The sequence below is a fragment of the Enhydra lutris genome, unplaced genomic scaffold (genome assembly GCF_002288905.1).
Source record: "Enhydra lutris kenyoni isolate GAN:26980312 unplaced genomic scaffold, ASM228890v2 scaffoldscaffold25, whole genome shotgun sequence".
NCBI lineage: Eukaryota > Metazoa > Chordata > Mammalia > Carnivora > Mustelidae > Enhydra > Enhydra lutris.
In genome coordinates, this window is record NW_019154109.1 from 24,169,999 (window position 1) to 24,192,862 (window position 22,864).

The 22,864-nt window shown below is 50.6% G+C and overlaps 1 protein-coding gene across 1 annotated transcript in view; it reads right to left on the reverse strand.

The window, feature by feature from the left end:
* Nucleotides 1-301: 301 nt before the first annotated feature.
* Nucleotides 302-22,864, reverse strand: part of LOC111151023 (uridine-cytidine kinase 2) — a 69,141-nt gene continuing 46,578 nt past the window's right edge. Inside the window, exons 2-7 of the mRNA XM_022508729.1 lie at nucleotides 16,233-16,392; nucleotides 15,070-15,166; nucleotides 10,193-10,335; nucleotides 4,079-4,176; nucleotides 1,884-1,932; nucleotides 302-610 (exon numbers count right to left, since the gene is read on the reverse strand). Coding sequence (XP_022364437.1) covers nucleotides 471-610; nucleotides 1,884-1,932; nucleotides 4,079-4,176; nucleotides 10,193-10,335; nucleotides 15,070-15,166; nucleotides 16,233-16,392 — 687 coding nt within the window. The 3' untranslated portion in view covers nucleotides 302-470. The remainder of the gene's footprint in view (nucleotides 611-1,883; nucleotides 1,933-4,078; nucleotides 4,177-10,192; nucleotides 10,336-15,069; nucleotides 15,167-16,232; nucleotides 16,393-22,864) is intronic.

Below are 22,864 nucleotides of genomic sequence, written 5' to 3' on the forward strand. Positions count from 1 at the left end.
CCACCTCCCGCACCCATGCCTGAGCCTGCCCCCGGCGGAACACAGCGGCCACGGCCCCTCGGTGAGACTCCAGCTCAAGCCCCGGACACTCAAGTACAGGCCCTCCTGCACAATACTTACAGCAAACAGCTTTACAGTATTTGTACATTTACACAAAAATAGATCCTTTTATATATATATATATGTATTTATAACTGGTTACACGTTGGATTCATAATTAGGCATCACCAGTAGTAGTTGGCACAGTTTGTCATTTAAGCTCAGGGTCAAATTCGGTCTCGTTTCGCCGCTCCAAAGCACAAAAAAAAAAAAAAAAACAAACAAAAAAGGAAAAACAAAGGCATGTCATCTCCATGGTGTGTTCTTAAATACAGCAATGTCCTAGGAAAGCACATGTACGAATGAACAGTGCCTTCTGATCCCTCCTCCTGTCTCTTGAAGAGAGGGGCCGGGCTAGAAGGACACAGGGGTCAGTGGGGCCGGCTGCTGGACTCCGACGGCTGCCTCTTCCGTGAAGGGATGTAGCCGTTCAGATAGCCATTGGTCTGCCGTTTGGAGAGCCCTCCGTTCAGGATGTCCTGAATGTGTTGCACAATGAGGTTGATGGCCACTGTGGGGCAGAGAGCGGCTGTGTTAGGGACAGTGCAGAGAGGAGACAAGCCTTCCACCAGGGAACCCACCAGCCCCCCATTCCAAGTAGAATGATCCCTGCAGAAGGCTCAGAAAGGTTAACATGGGGACTCTCTGTTCTTAGCGTTAGAAATAAACGGTTCATCTCAAGCAAGTGACTGATGTTGACATCACCATCACCAGACGTGGAATGAAGACAGAGTGCTTTCTGAGATGCTGCACAAAGAACCCGTGCAACACAACGTCTCTCCTACGGTGTTCTCCCTGGGTTGTGTAAACTGAATCTAATCATGAGGAAACAAAGATGAACCCAAACTGAGGGCCATTCTACAAAACGACGGGCCTGCACGCCTCAAGTCTGTCAAAGGAAATTGTATCAGTCTTTACTTCTCTGGATGGAATGTCTGTTCTGTGGCTAGGAATGAAAATGCCCTTCTCTTTAAGAAATACACAGTGAGGGGCGCCTGGGTGGCTCAGTCGGTTGGGCATCCGACTCCTGGTTTCAGCTCAGGTCATGATCCCAGGGTCCTGAGACTGAGCCCCTCATCGGGCTCCACACTCAGTAGGGAGCCTGCCTGCAATTCTCTCCATCTCCCTCTGCCTCTCCCCCTTTTCTCTCTAAAATAAACTAAATCTTAAAAAAAAAAAAAAAAAGAAATACACAGTGAAATATTCATTGCTAAGACAGACTCCCAAATGACTCAGCAAAAAAAATTAACTGTTTAAATGGAAGAAAGTTGAAATTAATTAATAAAAGAGAATGAGAAGGTAGGGACTTCTCACAGATCATGCCCCAGTCTGCCTCAGCCCAGAGGTACCCCAACTTCTCAGACAAGCCAAAACCAACAAATAAATAAATGCAACTAGCTCCCTTTCAGAAGGGCTACCTTGATGGCAAGTCATTCTAAATTAAATTAAGAAGAAAGCGTGCTTTTGCTAAAAGATGGCCTTGGATGCAAGGCATCTCTAAGTGTCATCGCTGGGAGTGACAGCAAAGGCCAGTGTCCAGTCCTCTGGTTTCTGTTAGAGAAGCATGAGTTCCTATTTGTGACCATGGCCATACACACATGTACACAAGGGCCTGTTCCCAAGGCCAACTACGTAAGCAGAAATTCCTTTCTGGCTCCCAGGAACAGAACAGTGGTTCAGCCACGTCCATGGAACCTTGCTTGGTCACCACATCCTGTCTCAAAGTATGACGGACATAGGGTAGAAGTCATGCCTCCACCGGATGACTCCCCACCAGGACTCACCTAGATTATCTGCACCTCTAGGAATGATCACATCAGCGTACTTCTTTGTCTGTGGAGAAAGAAATTCACAACGCATTAAAGAAGAAACAAACTGGTCCACGCCCCTCTTGAGGGGCCATGAGAAAAGGGTCAGCCTTCCTACCACTGATCCCGGAGGGTGGCAGTTTGAAGCTGCCAACACAGTATTTTTTTAGCTCCTTTATCTAAATTACAATAAATCATCTCTCTTGATCTTTCATTATTAATGGTTTAATACTATTTAAGCTTAGGACCTGCACTGAGAATGTGGTCTTTGAAACCAAACTCGTAACTGCCTCCTCCCTACTAAGAAAAATATGAATTAGAAAAACCCAAATTGAAAAGGGAAGTGGTTCACCTTGGACTTCTACATACAGTCTGAAAGGGGACACCACTGATCCTAACACAAGGGTAAATCCAAGAAAAATAATCCCCCTGATGACCATTTGCATGGTCATTTTGTTACCACACTTTAAAAAAAAAAAAAAAAAAAAAAGTAAAGCCGCAATTAGATACATTCCCTTTTCTGTTTTCCTATTTCACTGGGATTTTGTGGACCACTTTACAAGTAACTGTGTTCTGGTGTGTGACCCAGCTTACGTCTAGCGTAAGACCACCTCCACCTAACGATGCCTTCAGCACATGGGCATCTTGTGTACTAAAACCATTCAAATGCAACTGTGTCAGGCCCAAACCCAATCTGAACTAGGCAGACAATTTATCAGATCTGAGCTCCTGGCTTACACATGAATGACCTGATCTTCCCTGATCACAGAGTGGCTGGACAATGGGAACAAGCAGAAACCACCCAGAAAAATGTGCAGAACTTTAAGCTCTGTTATAACTAAGTGAAACAGCAGATAGTGGCAGTTAGCTCTAGTTCATGTCCGGTAAGTTTACCTTGCGCTATTATTAAGGTAAAAAGAGGAGGAGTCGTCCCTAGATAGATAGACGAATGGATCGAATTTCCTGGCTTCTCCACTCCCTCTGCCCTCTGTCTGGAAACCTAATCCTGTGACCCAATCCTCTCCAGGGGAATGAACAGGCCATCAGCGTTACTCAGACTGACTCAGAAAATCCACCTGTCCCCAATCTGAAACAACAGAAGTCTAGTCTGGTTTGGCGCAAAACCTACTAAAAGACTTGAAGGAACAGACAGTTGGAGATCATACTTTTCCAGGAGAAAGAAAGAAGTTCATTACTCGGAGAAACAAATTCCCACACTCGGCCTCACTCTACACCTCTTCTCCATGCCCACAGCTTCCAGTCTCCCAGAAGAGATCAACTAAGATCAGGCTAAGTCCCAATGTCTCCCCACTCTCACTCAGAGTTCATTATAAATCGTTAGGCAGTTAGACCATGGTGAGGTCAACCTGGTGAGGACACACGACACTGGTGCAGGTATCTCCTGAGTTAAACGCTTCTTCTCAAATGACATCATCTCCTACCTCTTCCTCTACCACTACCCCTGCCCCCCATCCAACCACTACAACCACCGCACCTCTTGTCCCTGGTGGGCCTCCCGCAGCACTCACCTCTCTGTCCCCTGAAGACAAGAGTGTTTCCTGTGCTGAGGGCCGACTCACTAAACACTGAAAATTCCCCATATCCCCAACCTCCCTTCTCTGAAAGCACCTCCCAGAGAGTTCCCAGCTGCCACAGGAGGAATGATGAGCCTGTGCCATGGCAGAAGTAAGGAAGCTTATTCCAACATGGCAGGACACTTCCCATTGGGGAACGTATCCAGAGGCCAAAGACAAGCTCAAAGGGGCGGGGTGGGGGGAGGGCAGAAGAGATTCAGAAGGAAATACCCTACTGCTGAGCCCTCCCTACACCAATACTACAACCATCACAGACCTTTTGAAGATCCCAGTGGCCGAGTCTATGCTTAGGTATGGCGCACCCTCACACCGTGAGCCCACCAAGCAAGGAGTGCAGAGTTTGCCGGAGTCAGACAGCGGGACCCTGAAGGACCATTCTGACAAAGATGGCGGCCGACAGCTCCCAGAGAGCACAACGCCTCAAAGGCTGCCCTTTCTTGGGACTGGAGGACAGAGGATCATTCAGAGAGAAATGAAATTCAGGCCCGGGGGCTCCATCGGCTTACATACCTGTATGTATGAGATTTAGTTTTAAATGCTAAATTCAACAAAAAACAAACCAAGAACACAACTCACTGGCAAGCAGAATTCCTCAAAGGCAGGCTTGACGAACGTAATGTACTGAGATAAAATCTGCTCAAGGTCCCTCCCTCTTTCGCTGATGTCCCTTAATACTATAAGAAAAGGAAAAACAAGAATCAAGAAAATGGTGCATGAGCCAACACATGTCCGCCCTTCCTGAGGCAGACCAGGCTCGTTCAGGCTCTGCGATTACTCTGGATGATTCACAAGCTGGATTCCTGAGAGACTTGACCAAGAGTGGGTCAGCAGCAGCTTCAAGAAAAACAAGTTACATTTTTATTGTTATAGTCAAATTGGGCGATGACATAAGGATCTTCTGAAGCAAAAGGCTGTCCAGCCTCAGCCAACAGTCTTCTGGTTTCAAGCAGCATTTGACCCAAATAAAATTTCAGTGTGAACAACATAAAAAAGCAGGACGGTCCTGCAGGGCTCATAACAGGGAGCAGACAGGGCCCAGAGAGGAGGTGCGGCTCCTGGACGGCGTCCCCTTGCAGTGACTTACCTGCGTGCGGCCCGCGGACCTACTGCTGACGTGCTGCCTTATCACGCCTGCACCCCCCCCCCACAACATTCCAGCCCCTACAGGGGCAGAAGCCAGGCAGAGGGTCCCACTGCGGCCAGCCACTCCTGCCGACCTCAAGCACGGGGGCTTGCAAATAGAAAACACCTCGTTTGAGGGGACAACACCCTGGTTTTGGAAACAGTGGGCTGCACTCCCCATCTTCGACCTTCTCCCCCTGGGGCGGTGTCATTCAAGGGCTTTCAACCCAACACCTTTATTATTTTAACAGTCTTTCGTCAAAAAACTCTAGGGACTAGGGACTAGGATCCTGGCTCTGCCACTCTACACCAACCTCCCTGAGCCTCAGCCTCCCCGCAAACTCGGCAGTGAGAACTTGGGAGGAGATTCTCTCCGTCAAAACAGTGCCTCCCTACGGGTGTTGTTGTAAATCTTAGCCCCACGGCTGCCCGATCTTCCACCCGGACCCTGAGAGGGTGCCCTGTCCATCAGCAACCATTCGTGAAGGCCCCTTGGCTCCTCTCGAACATTTCTCAGGTTACAGACTCAGCAGGGGATGAACCTCACTGCAAATGCACCAGGGCACACTTGCAAGTGAATTTCCCGACAGCCACGTCTCTAGATAATTCCGTGTGTCCGCACACGCACGCACACACGCACACCGGCAGGGGCAGGAAAGAGGGAGGCTGTCGTGGTTAGGATTCGGGCTGGTGTGGAATGTGTGAGATTAGATGGCGAGAAGACCACATTCCAGAGGGTCAGGTGACACGGCCAGACCTCCTGACTCTCCCAGCAACGCCTGCATTTACAAGACATCTGCCTGCATTTACAAGACATCTCCGCAGAAACCCTGGTCTTGGGTAATCAGCACCTGCTGATGGGTCAGGGCTTGTCCCACGGCCCCTCCCGGCCCCGGGACAGGCAGAGGCGCCTCCCCCGGCCAGGAAATGGTGTTCCCAGGCATTCTGACGTGGGGCCGGAGGCTCTGCCAGGGAGCCGGGCTGCCACGTGGCTCGCCCCCACCAGCCTCCGGAGCCCTGGCCCGCTGGCGACCGGGCTCCCCTCGGCCAAAACACACAGCCAGGGTGGCCTCCAGTTTCTCCACGTTCCCAGATAAAGTACAAAGGGAAAAGGAAGCCAGGGCAAAGGGTATCAGCTGGGGAAAAAACAAACACACGGCCACACTCGGATAGCTTTTGCTTAAAAGCCGTGCAGAAGCCTGATGTGTGTGTTTCACAAGACACGCTCTGCACATGAGTGCGGCTGGCGTGCATGGCGTGGGCCCCTGTCTTTCCCCCGGCATGCACACACGGGCCCACGGGCTCCCTGGGGGCTCTCCCGCTGCCCCCGGCCCCAGCCAGCGGCTCCCTTGTTACCTGCGCCTACGCCACTGCGTGGGGAAGGTGCAGGGCTGGGGGCAAGCACGGGGAGCAGAAGAGTCACCCAGAGGCTGCCCTAGGTCCTGGGCCCACCACCCGGAGCGGGGCAGGCAGAACCAACCTGGGTTGGAATCCTGATCCCACTCTTACTTCTGTGACCTTAGAAAGGTTACCCAACCTCTATGAATCTCATTTTCCTTAACTGTAAAATAGAGACATGATACACAGAGACTTTCTCATAAGGTCATTACTCCAGAATACAGGGGGATGGGCTTAAAGTCTTCAGCGCTGTGGCTGGTGCATGGGACGTATTCGATAAACCTGAATTTCTACCACCCATGAGGATGGTAACCGAATCTGGGAAGCTTCAGGAGAAGGACAGCTCCCTGACAGAGCAGGGGGCCCCTGGGAGGGCAGCATCTGTGAATTCAGAGGAACTCAGGTGAGCTCAGGTGAGCAGGCCGGACCCAGCCGAGAGCCAGGGTCCCACGGAGCAGCTGGAAAGGTGGGAGTGGGGGGCTGCCGTGCGGGAGGGACCGCAGGGCACGGACGCACGGGAAGACACAGTGGAGAGGGAGAAACAGGGAAGACAGGGAGGAGCCACCCTTCAGTTTCTACCCTGGGAAGGGAAACAGGAAATGGGGGAGAATGTTGCCCAGACACTGGGAACGTGCAAAACCAAACGGCATCACCCACCTCTGCTCCCTGAGAGCCTTCCACTAAGTTACCACCTCCAACAGCCCGAGACCCCACCTCAAGCCAAGGACAACACAAGGCCAGCCAGTTCACGGCACCAAAGTGCCCGGCTCCTCAGGCAAAGTCAGGAAACAGGACCAAGCCAAGGACTGAGTCAGAACAAGGTCTTGGCACAAACCGGAAACTCCAGGGACTCAATACCGGCTCCCTGATCATCACTCTGACCTGGCACATTTGCTTGGAAAGGAAAAGGCCCTTTCAGAAGAGGGGGAAAGCGCAGGAAACTACCCGTCTGCCCACCTTCCCGTCTTGGCTCTCACAGCCGCTCTTCCAAAGCCACCAGGGCTCCTCTGGTCAACCAAAGCCAAGAACAAAATTTAGAAAGACCCAGAATAAATACAATTCCTCAATGGTTCAGCCATTTCAATTTAAAAATTAGTCAAGGAAATGTGTTAGCTCTAGTAACAGACTAACCAACTCAAGGTCCACTGCAGCCCTGAAGCTGTGGGGACTGAACACAGAGAATTATAGCAGAAAAGAGTAGGTGTCAGCCCTCTTTGGTCCCCAGTCTCAGTTCTTCCCTGTCCCCAAATTCAAGGGTGGGTTAGAGTAAATAACACACATGGCAGGAAGGTGAAGGCTGGAGAAGCCAATACCCCAAAGTATGAGGGGTTCCCGTGATGGGAGTGTTTCCAAAGCTGCACGGCTCAAAGGCAAAGCCCCCATTCCACACTCTGACCACAAGGGTCATGGGTGCGGTGACACGCAGAAGGGCAAAACCATGGCACTAACTCAAGTCTCCAGGAATGTTCTGAGGCCCAGCAGCTGCTCCTGACTAACCCACCCTCCCATCCCACAAAGCACATGCCAGGCATGTTTTCTGTCCTACAAGGACAGAGAATGAACTTGTTGAAGCAGCATGTGGAAAGGCCCCGCAAGTCCATCAGGAAAGTGACTCACCAGCAGGTGACACAAGAAGGCAGAGGTCTGAGAGGGAAAGCGACAGCCTCCCTGGGAGCATCAGGGATGTGACCAGAGAAACCCCACAGAAAGCCACCATCACCTCCTATCTTGCCCTCGTTTTGCACAAGAATCCCAGTATAAGAAAGCAAGGGAGAATTCTCTGTGCCATCAGTGCCATGATGATCCGTTTGAATTAGAGGCCAAGATCGTCTGATTTTCAAGGATTCTGAATTCTGGATTTCTCAAATTTGGTTCTATTTGGCCACGGCTCACATGCCCTTCTCCCTCAAGCATTTAACTACACCGCCGCCCCCCCCCCCCCCCCGCCCAGGACTTCAGTACCAGGTGCTGACCTGATGATGGGAACAGGCCAGCGTCCCCGTTCCTGAGGATGAGATGACCACTCAGAGGTTCTGACCAGTCCTGATGGAAAACTCGGGAAAACAGAACATCTACCATCTCAGACAAAGCAGACCCGACCTAACACACGGACAGTTATCAGCTAACGCACCAGCAGGCGTTTAACCTGCCTACAGCTCCTCCTCACAACCCAGGGGTACTGATCGATACCTCATCAACCAACGCGCGTATCCCTATTTATGAGGGACTAAGAGGTTACAACATAACCTGCCCGAGGTCAGACATCGACTAAATGGTGAAATCAGGATTTAAGTAGAATTCTTCTGACTCCAATTCCACCCACCTGTCCACCCCCACCCCGGGTCATTATGTTGCCTCCCAGATTTGATAGACTGACAGGGACATGGAGTAGATCAACCATGGCAGGACCTGGGTTTGGAGACTAAGGTGACAGATACACCAGGCCCTGAGGCGGGTGCAGGAGGGAATACCAGGCTTGGGCCTTGATGATCTATTAAAAAACACCACGCAACTCTTTCCTGGCCCAAGTCATGACCCTCTAAACAGGCCTGTCTCCTTCACCTTATCCATAAAGAAACCCAAGCCTGGGAGGTCACACGAGTCCCAAGCGCCACCAAAGTCACAAAGCTAGCTGGAGACTGTGGGACTAGAATACAGGCCTCCCACTCTCCTTTCTTCCATTGAGGAGTTCTACCCAACCCCACGCCACCTCGGAGTGGAAGTGGAAGAACAACTCACTTAGCATAGACATTATTCCTTGGGAGGACAAAAATCCAAGGTCTCATTTCTCTATATTCTGCTGGTTCCATTTATAGTTCTTGCAAAGAGGACTTAAGTGGATAAAGCACAAATTTGTTTCATGAACTGAAAAGAGAACATGTTACAGGCTTTGAGGTCAGAAGGCTCTGGGCTGGAACGTATAAAATTCCAATCAGCAGGGGCGCCTGGGCAGCTCAGTCGGTGAAGCATCTGCCTTCGGCTCAGGTCATCTCAGGGTCTTGGGATCGAGCCCCGCCATTGGGCTCCCTGCGCAGTGGGGAACCTGAGTGTCCCTCTGCCTGCCGCTCCCCCTGCTTGTACACACTCACTCTCTCTCTTTCCCTCACAAATAAATAAATAAAATCTTTTTTTTTTTTTTTAATTCCAATCTGCCCAAGATTTGCTCTGTGACTAGGAGTCACTGTTGTCACTCCCAGGGTCTCATTCCTGTTCCATGTGAGGAAGACTGGAAGCCTTGCTCACTGTCCTCATCCCCACAGCCCCTACAGGGGGCTGTCATTTTCTGACTCTGCTGGTACCCTCTCAACCCTGCCACTTCCTACAGCAGCCCTACCTACCATCTTCACTCCCATGTCCTCCAGCAGACTCATCTCCCAACAGAGAGCCGAGGCCCTTTCATTTGCCCTACTCAAAACCCCTTGGTAGCTCTCCCTCATGGACCAGGGACCAAACGGGAAGCCACAGACCCCATAATCTGCCTCTAGCGATTTCCAGCATCTCTCTAGACAGACATCTAGGAACTCCAGCCACTTGCTTCCTGAAACAAGCCCTGTGTGCCTGTGTTTGCACCGTGTAATTTCTTGCATTGTCTACGTCATCACCCTGCCACACCCCCCGTGAAGCTTCCTGATCCCGCAGGTGGAAGCAAGGGCTCCACTCCATGTCCTGCCGGGCTGAATTACAGGCTCCGCTCCCCACCAAAGGACAGCTGTCCCTCAGGACGCCAGGCACGGAGACCGACACAGGCACACCCTCAGTAAGGCCTGCGGAGGGAATGACCCAGCAACTGCGCCGCAGCTGGCGGGACAGAGGGACCAAACCTCCATAGAGCTTTCTGGGAAATAAAGACTACAGAAGCGGGCTGGTACGACCAGCTGCCCAGCTCTGTGGGCACTAGGGATTCTTGTCCCCAGACATCCTAGTTTTAGTTCCTATCTTGATGACGATGCCTGTGGGAAAACCACACAGAACTGGGCATTTAATCCAATGTTTTCCCCCGCAAAACCACAACATAAACTTCTGAATTCATCTCCGTGACCTCACAAGCCTTTCGTTATGCAACACAGTGACTAATCCCTTCTCAGATGCCACCAGGTGTTTGAGCAGCAGGACATCCTGGGGCTGAACTGGCTTAGCTGGACTGGGCCACTGGAGGCCTTCAGAACCCACCTCTGCGGGAGAGCCGGGTGTCCGCATCTGTGTCCACGAAAAGCTTCATCTGGAACAGGTCTCGCACCTCCTGGGAGTAGAAGGCCAGGATCCCTTCAAAGAGCACCACATCTGCGGGGTAGACGGTGACCGTCTCCTCCTTCCTGCAAAGCACAGAGCAGATGATGGGCCAAACCAGACAGGGTGAGCAAAGGATGGAGGACAGCAGCATTTGTCTGGGGGTTTGGGGCCCCCTCCCTGCAGACCTACAGCAGGAACAAAAGGGGGAAGCTACCGCCGCCTTGCAGAGCCCTCGGACCCCCACTGATGGCCAACCAAAGGGCCATCACAACTGGGGCAAATGTCTCCTCTGAGCTCTCACCATAAAGCAGAAACAGAAGGCAGTCGTCCCTCTCCTTGGGATTTAAAAAAAAAAAAAAAACAACCCATGCTGCTGAACACACAACAGAGAAAGACAGAAGCAGATGTGATTCCTTCTTTTTTCTGGAGGCGTCTCCAGGAATGCTCTCAGGCCTGGCATTTATGGAAGCTAACGCTGAACTTTCACAAACAGAAACTCAGTCTTCTCCCAACGGCCCCAACCCCTCCCCCATTTGGAGGCAACTGAAGGAGGCAGGAAGGGTCGGGAGAGAAGGAGGCAGAAAAAGGAAGTTGCAGAGCAGAGGAAGCGCCTACAGGGAGGGAAAGCCTCCCAAGCTCCATCTGGTCTGGCTCCACAAGAAAGCAGCGGTGTGTCTGTGGTCCAGGGCTGAAGGTGCTCTCCTCCTCCTCCTCAAGGAGGCAGGGGTACGCATGACCTCTCCACCTACCCCACAGGGTCACCACCCGCTTCTGTCCTAACCATCATCTTAACCTAACCTCTTGCCCCAAAGTCACAAAAAGCAAGGTAACAGTTCCCACTGCAAGGTTTACTACTCACGTGCACACTGAGGAATAAAACCAAATAAAACAATGTAAAATAAAACAATTTTTTAATTTTTTAACAATTTTTTAAACCCTTAAGACAATGGGTTTATCTGTGCAAACACAGGGAAGTCGGCAGCTGCCCAGGCGAGAGGATGCACGGAGCTTCCTTCCCATAAACACTCTCTGATTCCTTATTTGCTCAGACCCAGGGGTTCCTAGGCAAATTTTAAGGCAGGCAACTGTTGGGAGCCACTACCCAAGGGCCAGAACAGGAGGTAGAAAAGGCAACCGAAGAGGACCGGGTAAGATTAGGAAACTCTCTAGAGCAGTGATGTAATTCTGGATGCACACATAACCATCTGGGGAGCTTTAAAAAAATATATGCATGCCTGGCGGCATCTGGGAGGCTCAGTCCATTAAGAGACTGACTCTTGGTTTCTCCTGGTTTCAGCTCAGGTCATGATCTCAGGGTCCCGAGACTGAGCCTCTGTGCTGAGTGTGGAGTCTGCCAGATTCTCTCCCTGTCCCTCGACACCACTCCCCCACCGCACGTGTGCACACACCCATGTGTGCTCTCTCTAAAATAAATAAAATCTTAAAAAAAAAAAAAAAAATGCCTGGGATGCCTGGGTGGCTCAGTGGGTTGAGCATCTGTCCTCGGCCCAGGTCATGATCCCAGGGTGCTGGGATCGGACCCAGCATCGGGCTCCCTGCTCAGCGGGGAGCCTGCTTCTCCCTCTCCCTCTGCCTACTGCTCCCTCTGCCTGTGCTCGCTCTCTGTCAAATACATAAATAAAATCTTTAGAAGGAAAAAAGTGTATGCCTGGGCCCCACCCCGCAGGGCTCTGATTCCATTCATCTGGGGTAGAGCCAGAGTGCTGGTATTTTATAAAACCACTAAACTGGTATTTTATAAAACCATAAAACGTGCGGCCAGGGGTGAGGACCACTGGTCTGGAGGAGTATCAGCTACCAGAAAACAGGGAGCCCCCTGTGGTTTAGGATAACGAACTAACTGGACAGAGCTCAGAAGGGAAACGGGAGCCGCTCTGGGCAAGTGCCCTGCACAAAGGAGGGTGGGACGTCTCTGCTGGGAAACGGAAATGTTCCCGTTTGTGTGGGGAAGGGGGACTCCCAGGGCTCCGTCTGGAAAACACACACCGGGAGAGCACCGTGACCGTGCTAGGTGTACATGCGCTGACACCAGATCCAACGCAATTAGGACGCCTCGCTGATAAGCATGAACAAGGAACAGGTGGTTTTCCAACTCAACAAACACGCCTCTCCGATCCTGGGAAAGCAAGGAAAACATCGCTGTCCGTGCTGTTGCTGGTGCCCCAAGAAGCTGGAATTGATCCTGTCCCACGTGTGCACGTACATCCAGGGAGGAGAACCCTTCCAACAGCCCACAGCTAAGAACAACATCTACTGGGCAACTGCCAGCCCAGAACAAGCGAGGAGGCTTGCCTGGTGCAATATTCTGGGGAGAAGTTCAGAGTCTGGCTGCGAAGTCCACACACGATACCAAGACAATCAGAGCATTTGAGAGAACCTAAATCCAAGCTTCTCGGGTGGCTTATGAGGAGAGGCAAGGCCAGAGAAGCGTATTTACAGCAAACAAGACTCTTCTCGGTCTTAGTCCAACATCTGTTTGTACATCACCATGAAAGGCCCGCGGATGCATCAGGAGCCGTAAGCTCGGAACAGCTGGGTCCCTGACAAGTGGACCTTGAAAGCGGAGGGACTGCTGTGGCCAAAAGTGGTCCAGAGAAGTTTCACAAAGATATGGGCTGTGGGCCACTAAAGAGAGGGGCTATCAAATGTATGGTGTGAAAGGAATCAGGGGTAGGGGAGGACATCACGTCCAGACGGGAATTCTGCTGGGGTTTCGCTGCTTAATGCATGAACCTGATGGAGTTCACGCGGCACACGCGACCCCACCCCCTCCGTCCGGGGAGAACCTGCCTGCCGGCCACGCGGACTTCCGCCACCTGATGGGAGGCTCTCACCTCGGCTACTACTCCAAGGACTTCATAAATAGCATCGTGATCCTCTCTTGCTGACACCAGAACCATCTGCTCCCACCCAACAGCCATCTGTGACTCCCTACTCCCAGCACACTCACGATCTGGCCCTGGCATCCCCAGCCTCTCCTCTCTGGGTCTCTGGGGCCGGCCGGCCTCCAGCCACTCTTCCTGCACACTCACGCCCAACCTACCCCTCCTAACCAGCTGTTGATTCCCCACCAAGCTTGTCCTTGAACTGCTTCTCTACCCATTACCTTGAAAATCCCCTTCCCCAATGACTTATTACGCTTTCCAATATACAGTTTAAATATCACCTCCTTTATTCAACCTGCTCTAAATACTCCATCCCTTCCTCCCTTCTTCACACTCCTCCTTGAGCCCTTTAGTTCTTGGGCTGCATTTTAATTCTGTAGCACTGCCCTGCCCTGGACCTGAGAGCTGGTGGGCTCCCTTGTCTCCCATAGATAGGACATCACCACCACTTGCTGCTAAGGCTAGAAACTACAATTCCCAGAATCCTTTTCCCTCTGGGGTCCCAGGATGCTTTGCCAATGGGAAATGTAGAAGATGAAACAAAACCCATATAATTTTTAAGAAACCTTAATAGCCACACAGGGCTACTTCGCAGACACTCTAAGTGGCCCCCCTTGGAGGCTGGGGCTCAGATGTGGCAGCTTCTTGGACTTGCCATGGACACTGGCTTCTCCTCCAGTGCCTCAGACCACAGCCTCCCAGATCTTAGCTCTCCCAGCACCTCCCTCAATACTCTTACTAGCTCCAATTCCTATACCAAACCCCTTTATTCCTACACGGTCTGTGATGATTTGATGCTGGAGGTGCACCTTGTTGAGTTTACAGCACAGTAGCATCTGATCCTTAGTAGGACACCCTTGAGAAGATACTGGGGAGGGATGAGGGCAAGGCACTGAGCAGCCTGGCTTCTCCAGCACACTGTGTTCACTCTCCTCCTCCTCCTCCAGCCAATCTCTGCCACACCTTCCAGTTCTGGGAAAAGCACAGAACATGTGAGGAATCCCGCATCAAAAACTGGCTGAGATAGTACTAAAGGAACACACAGGGAGACAGAGATGGGCTTTTAATTATAGAGACATTTGGTAGCAAAAGATGCATGAAATCTAATTTCCCATTAAAAAAAAAATTCCACTTGAGAGAATGACAAGAAAGGAACCAAGAGGAAACGATGAAAAGCAGGTGGGAGAAACTTTCAAAACAGCGCCGCGCTGAAAACACTTACTGAGTAATTACTAGCCAAGAATAAGGAGCAACGACACGTGCTTGAAATGCCATTCAGAAGTTTAGAGTCTGCCTGGGAAGTCAGTCCCAAAGACACAGAGTGAGCAGAGTCCTGGCAGGCTCGAGGGAGCTTGAGAGCCTGGCCAGCAGGCATCGTGAAGTCCTCTAGAAGCCTCGGGCAACCACTCAGAGGGAAAGAAGATGAGCCCCTCCTCATCGGGAGCATAAACACAGATCAGCAGAAAGGACATGACTGAGGAACTCTCCTGAGAGTTGAGCATCTGGTCTCTGGTGACCTCAGTGCCCTCACACCTCTCTGCGCAGTCCAACCAGCAGAGAAGAAAGAACAGTTTTCTTTGTTCTTCCTCCCATGTCCTCTGCCCAGCCCATTCACATCTGATTCCAGGAATAACAGCTTGGGGCTGGGAATCAGGACAAGTGTATTGTCCCTCACCTGAGCCCAAATTCATGAACTTGTCCTTTCAGAGTCAGGAAAAGGTGATGAGCAGACTGTTCCAGGAAGCACCAGGTAAACTCCCCAACCCTTGCACACCCACGACGCACACCGCTGCTGCTCACACACGGGTGGCCGTGGGCACGGGGAAGGGGAGGCCCCAGCCTGCAGCCTGGGAGCTGGGACGGCTCTGGGAGCTGCGAGGAGCAATGCCTAGTCCCGACGAGCTCACTTACCGGGAATGGGAGACAAAGTCATACACGGGAATCTGCACCGTCTTCCCTTCGGTGATTTCTTTGAGTGTTTTGAAGATGAGTTCATTGTCAAAGGCATCTGAAGGAAATCAGACTGTTTAAATGTTGCTGAATTTTAAAACGACTTCTTCTATAATCATCCACATCTATTTCGTGGACGTGTACCACACCCTAGAGGAGCACATACGCTCCCACTGAAAAAAGCCAGATCTCTACCCAAAACAGAAGGCAAACTCCCTGGATCTCAAAACAGAATGTATGAATGCGTTCCGAGGGACTCACTTCTTTTTTCTACCTTTCTGTTCCCCGCCCTCCAGCCCCAGCCACCTCTCCTCCAAGTTCAGCTGCTGTCTTGGCAGCTGGCATATGTTAACCTAGAAAAGTATAGACACAACTAGGGGAGTGTAAGGGGCACCAGGTTTTGATTCCAAGTTACAAGAACCAAAACCAGGGGCACCTGAGTGGCTCGGTTGGTTAAGCATCTGCCTTCGACTCAGGTCATGATCTCAGGGTCCGAGATCATGATCTCAGGGCATTGGGCTCCCTGCTCTGCAGGGAGTCTGCTTCTCCCTCTGCCTGCTGCCTCCCCCTGCTTGTGCTCTCTTTCCCTCTGACAAATAAAATCTTTAAAAAAAAAAAAAAAAAAAAAGAACCAAAACCAGCTGAAGGGCAATGCACTGGTCTGGGACCGTCAAGGCGAAAGTCACACAAGCAGACATCCCGGGCTCTCCACGGTCCATTCTGCCAGTCGGGTGAGTTTCACAGTCTGCCATGGGCATGCATGTGTGGGATGGGGGTGGGGGAGTGAGGGAGGCACAAGCTGCTTCAGATCAGAGGAGGCAGAAGAACCAGCTGTGCTTGTGCCAGTCTCAAGTAACAGGCTCACACAGAGTCACCCTCGTTCATACGCAAGCCCTAGTCACGACACCATGCAACTGTGTAATGCATTTCAAAACTCCTTCTTCAGGCCCCACATAACCCCATAAGGTCATTTCTTCATCCCCGTGTTATCCAAAGAAACAGATTCCAAGGGGTCAAACAATGTCCTCAGTGAACCAGCAAGTGCACGACACAGCAAGACACAGACAGACACACAGACACACAGACACACACACACACACACCCTCCCTCAACCGCTGACTCACCCGGGTGATCAAAATTGAACTGGCCCTTCAGGGCTTTGGCCTTCTGCTCCGACGTGAGGACGCGGTAGAAGCTATCCTGGCTCAGGATGACCACCTGCTTCTGGCGACAGTCCACCTCATTCTGTCCCAGGAGCTGCACGATCTTAGCGCAGACGGAAGACTGCAGGAGAAAAGAGGAGGGCAAGGATTAAAGGGGCTCACAGTCGCTCCCGGATGCGGACGCCCTCCGCCAGGGGCTTCTGGAGGGAAGAATCCGTAGGCTACCATCTTGTCGGATGGATCAGAAGGTGCTAAAGGAGAAAGTCAGTCTGCTGAGAGGGAGGATCCCAGAGTCTCTTTTCCCCCCTTCCTTAACACAGCTTCCTACTCGCAGGTATCTGCGGGGGCCGCGGCGGAGAGCAGGGCAGTAATGCCTACCTCCTCTTCCATGCGGTCCCTTCTAAAGCCGCTACTGCAAAGCAACAAGAATGTATTCATCCCGGCTTGTGCCCTGGTCCGGACACTCGGGGAACAGCAGAAAGTGGAAAGAATGCACCTTGGTGATGTGCTGATGGCCCAGAGGGCCCCTGAGCCATGAAGGGACTGAGCCCATGTGAAATCCAAAGCCAGGGCCAGAGGACTCGGCCAGTGAGCAGTTAAGGTCAAGGTCATGGCTTGCATCCTGCTTGTGCGGCTTCTGCTCTAGTGCCTGGCCGTGGTCTTGTCCGCACTCACACCCACAGTAAACCAAATATATACCACCACTTACGGGCTGGGGTGACACGGGATAAAACACAACCAACACCTAAACCAACATGGGGTTTCCCTGCCGCGAAGAGGTCAGCCTGTTCCGGATGAACTCAAACCTACACGCTCTGGGTCCGGTTGCCATCAACACACACGCACCGGTGATGTTGTGAAAATGGGAAATGCATATTTAGTCCTTGCTTTTCTGGCAGAGTTCTTAAAACCCCTGAATTTCCTAAGTAGGGAGAGCGGTGCACCGGTCTTTGTTATGTTAAGGAGGAGGCTTCTGGAAAGCACCTAAGGATAGGAGCTGGTTGCCGGGGGAACCAACCATTGCTGAGCGGGTTAGAACTTTCAACCCTCCCACCCTGACCTCCAGGAAGGGGAGGAGCTGGAGGCTGAATCCCAGGCCAACACCAACAATATAATCAAAAACGGGCTGTCATGAAGCCTCCACACAGACCCAAGACGATGAGGTTTGGTGAGCTTCCTGGCTGGCGAACACATGGAGTGTGTGGAGAGCAGCCGGCTCTGAGAGCACCGACACCCCACTCCTCAGAACCTGCGCTACATGGCATCTCTCCCACCCGGCTGGTCCTGCCTTATACTCTTTTACGATCAACCCATAACCTTTTAAGTAAAATGTCCATGTTGTGTGTGCTGCTTAAGCAAATTAATCAAACCTACAGAAGGGACAGCTGGAACCTTCAATCTATGTCCAATCAGCCAGCAGGACAGGTGACAACAGGTGCTTTCAGGGGACACCGGATGTCAGGGCAGAAGGGATGCGGGGCAGTCTCTCAGGACTGAGCCCTATCCGTGGGAATTAATGCGATCTCTAGGTAGTGTCAGAATTATTAGGGTGAATTCTCGAATACCCTGCTCATGAGAGAGAATTACTTATTGATGTGGGGAAGCCCCCCCGCCACCGCCCCACACACTAGAATTGGAACTGGGTACAGAACCTAAAATCTACCTCTTTTTCCTCTCCCATAGTACATACTCTTCATAAAAAGAAAAGCATAAAAAAAGATATGCTCTTAAAAGAATGATAGTGAGTTCATTTCAAAAATGAGTTCATTTTTTTCCATCGTATACAGATTAGTTTAAAAATAAGAATGTCTACATTACAAGACCCCTACAAGCCATAGCCAGCCTTGCGGAGCCGGCTGACCTAATTACACGGGATGATAAAAGTGGCGCAGTTAGAGGCTTCTTGGGCTTCTTGGGAGATTGCTTCACTATCGAACTTTCTTTAACAACTGGTTTTAACAAGGAAAAACCAGGACACTTGGCAAGCTTACATTTCTCATAAGCTCTGGATTTGATCTGTCCAAGCCTAAGGAACACTGGACATTCCTGTTGCCCCAGTCAATCCCCATGAGACTATTTGCACAATAGTTCCTGCTGCACAAACTGAGACACAAAACCAAGTAAGGATCTTTGGAGGAACGATATTTTGACTCAGTTGTTAAATTGTCTGAAAACTCTAGGGGCACCTGGGTGGCTCAGTCGGTCAAGCCTCTGCCTCCAGCTCAGGTCATGATCCCAGGGTCCAGGAACAGAGCCCCGCATCGGGCTCCCTGCTCAGCAGAGAACCTGCTTCTCCCTCTGCCTGCCGCTCCCCCTGCTTGTGCTCTCTCTCGATCTCTGTGTCAAATAAATAAATAAAATCTTCAAGGAAAACAGAAAACCGTTTTACTTTTCTGACATTTTCACGTATTAACAGAAAAGCATTTAAAACAGGATTTTTGGAACAGCAGTTAGGCCAGGAAAAAAAAGTCACAGGAAGATAAAACTTGTACATGACTTATGCTAGATTCAAAAATGAAAATACCCAAAAGAATCAAAGCCTCTATACGATTATAAACTATACATTTATAAACAGGTGCAAGCCCATTATTTCATTTTCCTAACTTCCATCTGGTTCCACATCCTAAGGCTATGCAGGGCAAAGTCTATGCCAGTACCTTTTATGAGCAGATAGAAATACATCTAGAAGTCCAAAGAAAGAACAAAAATGAAGAGGGCTTCATGGAGCCAAAGGTATTTAATCTACTTGATTACTGAAATCATGATATTTTTATTTCTAGTTAAAACCCATTAAATTTTTTTTTAATACGAAGACCCATCTCTACCAAAAAAGTGTATATAAAGTAGTTATATTACCTAATTTTGCAGGTAAACAATCATTTCCCTTAACCCAGGTACAACCCAGGACAAATGGACACAATGGCCAATAAAATCGGGTTACTGAGCACATCTCGAAAGCCAGTGTTCATCACAATTTCTTACCAAGGGTAAATCTGGCTGTTTTGCTAGTACACAGCTGTGTGTCTTGGCTCCACGTTTTCAGGGCCTGTTTGGTGATACTACTTTCTTTCTTTTTTTTGTTTTGTTTTAAAGATTTTATTTATTTATTTGACAGACAGAGATCACAAGTAGGCAGAGGCAGGCAGAGAGAAAGGAAAGGAAGCAGGCTCCCCGCTGAGCAGAGGCTGGGGCTCAATCCCAGGATGCGGGATCATGACCTGAGCTGAAGGCAGAGGCTTTAACCCACTGAGCCACCCAGGCGCCCCCGATCTTACTTTCTACAACCACACCATCCTCACCTATTACTGATTTAGTAAGTCAGGGCGTAGGCCACGCGCCCCAGGACAACCACCCTCCTAAGTTCCAAGTGGAAACCAGGTGAAATGACTCGCCTGCAATCCTGTTTCCTTTCATCCTCAACCTAAGCAGTAGTTAGAACTCCCGAGGCAGAAGCCCTTTATCATGGAGATAAACACCACCACGTGAACAAGCAAAGAAAACACCTGTCTCCAGGTCAGTCTAGGTTTTTCTAGTCTTTTCTTCCTCCCGGAACTTGTCAAAGTGGCCTCTAAAAAAAATCTAGATACCTGTTGAACTGGGGGCAAGAGGTACACGAGAGTCCATTATGCCATTCCTCTCCTTGAAGAGAGGTTTGAATTTTCACACAATCGGAGAAAGGAGCCCTACAGAGACTCCACTGTCCCACGAGTGAACGGTCTTTGCCCTATTTCATGTCCTCTTCTTATGGCTCCTTCATTTTAATTTCCCTTTCCCCAAATCCCGCCCTCTTCAGCAGGATGATATGGGACTCCCAAGGTATCTCGTTTTCTCAAGAAAGGAAATAATTTGACAATGACCACGGCTGGAGAAGGCAGGCAGTCTCAAGCTTACAGAAAACGCTAAGAGTGGGCAAGGGTGTGATCGGGAGTCGGGGGCTAAGATTTAAAATAATTATGTCACAGGAAGACAAACACTGTAGGACTCCACTTAAAGGAGGCCTCTAGACTAGTCAAATTCACAGAAACAAATCAGAGTAGAGGTAGCCAGGGGCTGGGGGAGGGGGGAAAGTGAGGAGTGGTTCAGTGGATACAGTTTCACTTTTACATGGGAAAGTTCTGGAGAATGGTCGCCCAACGATGTTACTGTACTTGATACTACAGAAATGTACACCTAAACATGGCTAAGGTCATGAATGTTATCAAAAGTGTTTATTACCACAATTAAAAGCAAGCATTCTTATCGTAACAAAAGCAAAATGGGTAGTTTCTTCCTAGTTGGTACTAGGCTCGGTATTTTAAAATGATCTCACGTATTTACAAGAACCCTATGTGATAGAAATGATTATCATACCCATTCCACTGACATGAAAACTGAGGTGAGGACAGGTTAAATGACTTGCGCAGGGCACGGGCGGCAGAGCCAGGACTCAACCCAAGGGGTCCACACCCCGGAGCTCACCCCCTTACTGGCTGCACCTCACAGGCAAACTAGCTTTCGCCCACTGGAGCTTGAGCGGGGCTTAGTTTCACGTGGCATCTCCGTATTCAGTGCAACCTATCCAAATACATTCTGCTCCTGCCACTTCCGGCACATTTTTCTAGAGGGGGAGAGGGGTGGAAAACAAGCCATCTAGGACTGCGGGTTGCTGTCTGAATACAGCAGGTGAAGGCCAGGTCAACATGAGGTTATCTTTAGAAAGGGGACGGACACACACACACACACACACACACACACACACACACACACGGAATAACCAGTAAAGGAGATATACAATTTCTTCACCTGCATGGCACTGGAAGACACCAATTCCTTTAACTCCATTACAACAAGATGTAACTATTTTCTCTCTTTTTTACAGAATGAGGAACCTGAAGCTTGGAGCCCATCAGTTAAATGCCTTGTTCAAGGTCCCACAGCTGAATCTCAAACGTAATACCTCTTCTAGCTTCAAATGCCCCAAAATGCCCCAGTTCTCTTCAGTATTCCAGAACTGGAGCCCTGATGTTCTCCATAAATAGATTCTACTTCCAGAGATCAGTGATGGGGAAAAGGAGACGCGGAGGGAACTGGTTAGGAATAGAACAAGGTTTGGCCCCGCTGCATCGTGAGAGTCAACAGAATGGTACACGAATGGTCATAGAATTTCAGAGAACTACAGGCAGACCAAGTGATCTGTGTATGGAAAAGAAGCTGAAAGTACGTACGTACACACACACACACACACACACACACGCACACACACACACCTGTTCAAGATACCTGGAACCTAAGTCTGGAGTCTGTTTGAAAGAACCTAGCTGTTAGAAGCCAGCAACGGGGAGCCCGAAGGCTCTGTCGTTCTGAGAACATGCCAGCATTCGATCCCACGATCGGCCAGTCCCCCAGATGTGCTGAGCGATGTGCTAGCCTCGTCCCTCAGAGAGACACACTTCCTTTCTGGGAAGCCCCAGAAGCAAGTGGGCAGCAGCCCCTCCAGCTGGCCCTTCCGACAGGCGGGCTGAGTGGGCCACAGGTTCCTGTCCTGCCGCAGAAGTGTGATTTCTCTACAGTGGTTCTCACGTAGGAGGTGGCTCGGACAGCCCGGACCCCATCTAACCGCGCCGCTGCTGGTGTGTGTGTGTGCTCCCCACACATGTCCGTCAGGTCGTGTCCATCAGGTCCTCTGCCCAGTTCCAGTATTGCTGACAGTAACACTTACTAACAAACAGGGCAATGGAGCTCTGGGTGGCTTCTTTGTTGAAAACCCTCCACCCTCAACACTTAGCTGCTGAGAAGCTGGTTGGAGGCCAGCGGAGAGCCCAGGAGGCCTCCAGGCTGGGTGTGCCCCTAGAGCAATGGGCTAGTATTTGGTAAGCACAGCCTTCTAGAAGAACACAGAGGAAGGGAACTGCTGCCCCACATTTAGGGGTCCCCTCCAGGTGCCTGTCCCACTCTCAGTAAGCTGCTTCAGGATCTGGCGGAGGGCTGTGGAGATGGAGAAAAGCCTAGCAACCCCCCAGTCCAGGGCTGGAAAGAGCCAGCCAGCCCCAGGTCAAGTGCAGAGATTCATCATGTCCTCCCGGGCCTTGGGAATGGTTTGTGGACGTCCCATAACACCTGCCCTGAACTCGCCACCACCACTAGCTAACAGCGCAAGAAGGCCAGATGCTCAGTCTCTTCAAGCAAGGGGACCCCCTCTAGCTCCGTCACTCTGGGGGTATCTGCAAGTTACCCCAATTACACTGGACAGTTACTTTCACTGTCTCTAGCATTAAGTAAGGAACACACCGCTAACTGATATGGCGTCCAGCCCTGGCCCCCAGACATTACATCACTCCTCTGGGGGCAGGGGTTGCCTCCCCCTACCCCACCCTGCCCCATTCCCCCACCCTCTGGCTCTGAAGCTCTAATTTACAGGCACAGGAAAACTAAAGAGCCAGTCCTTTGTCTTAGATGAGATAAAACAGAGCTCAAACATGCTGACGGGATTCCCAATCAAACAGATGGCATGGCAGCAACAGGGAGGGCTCTGGTAATATCTGTAAGGCCATCAGTCTTAGGGGCCTGGATACCCCAGAACCCATGCACTGCAAGTGGGTTCTCCCAGCCAGAAT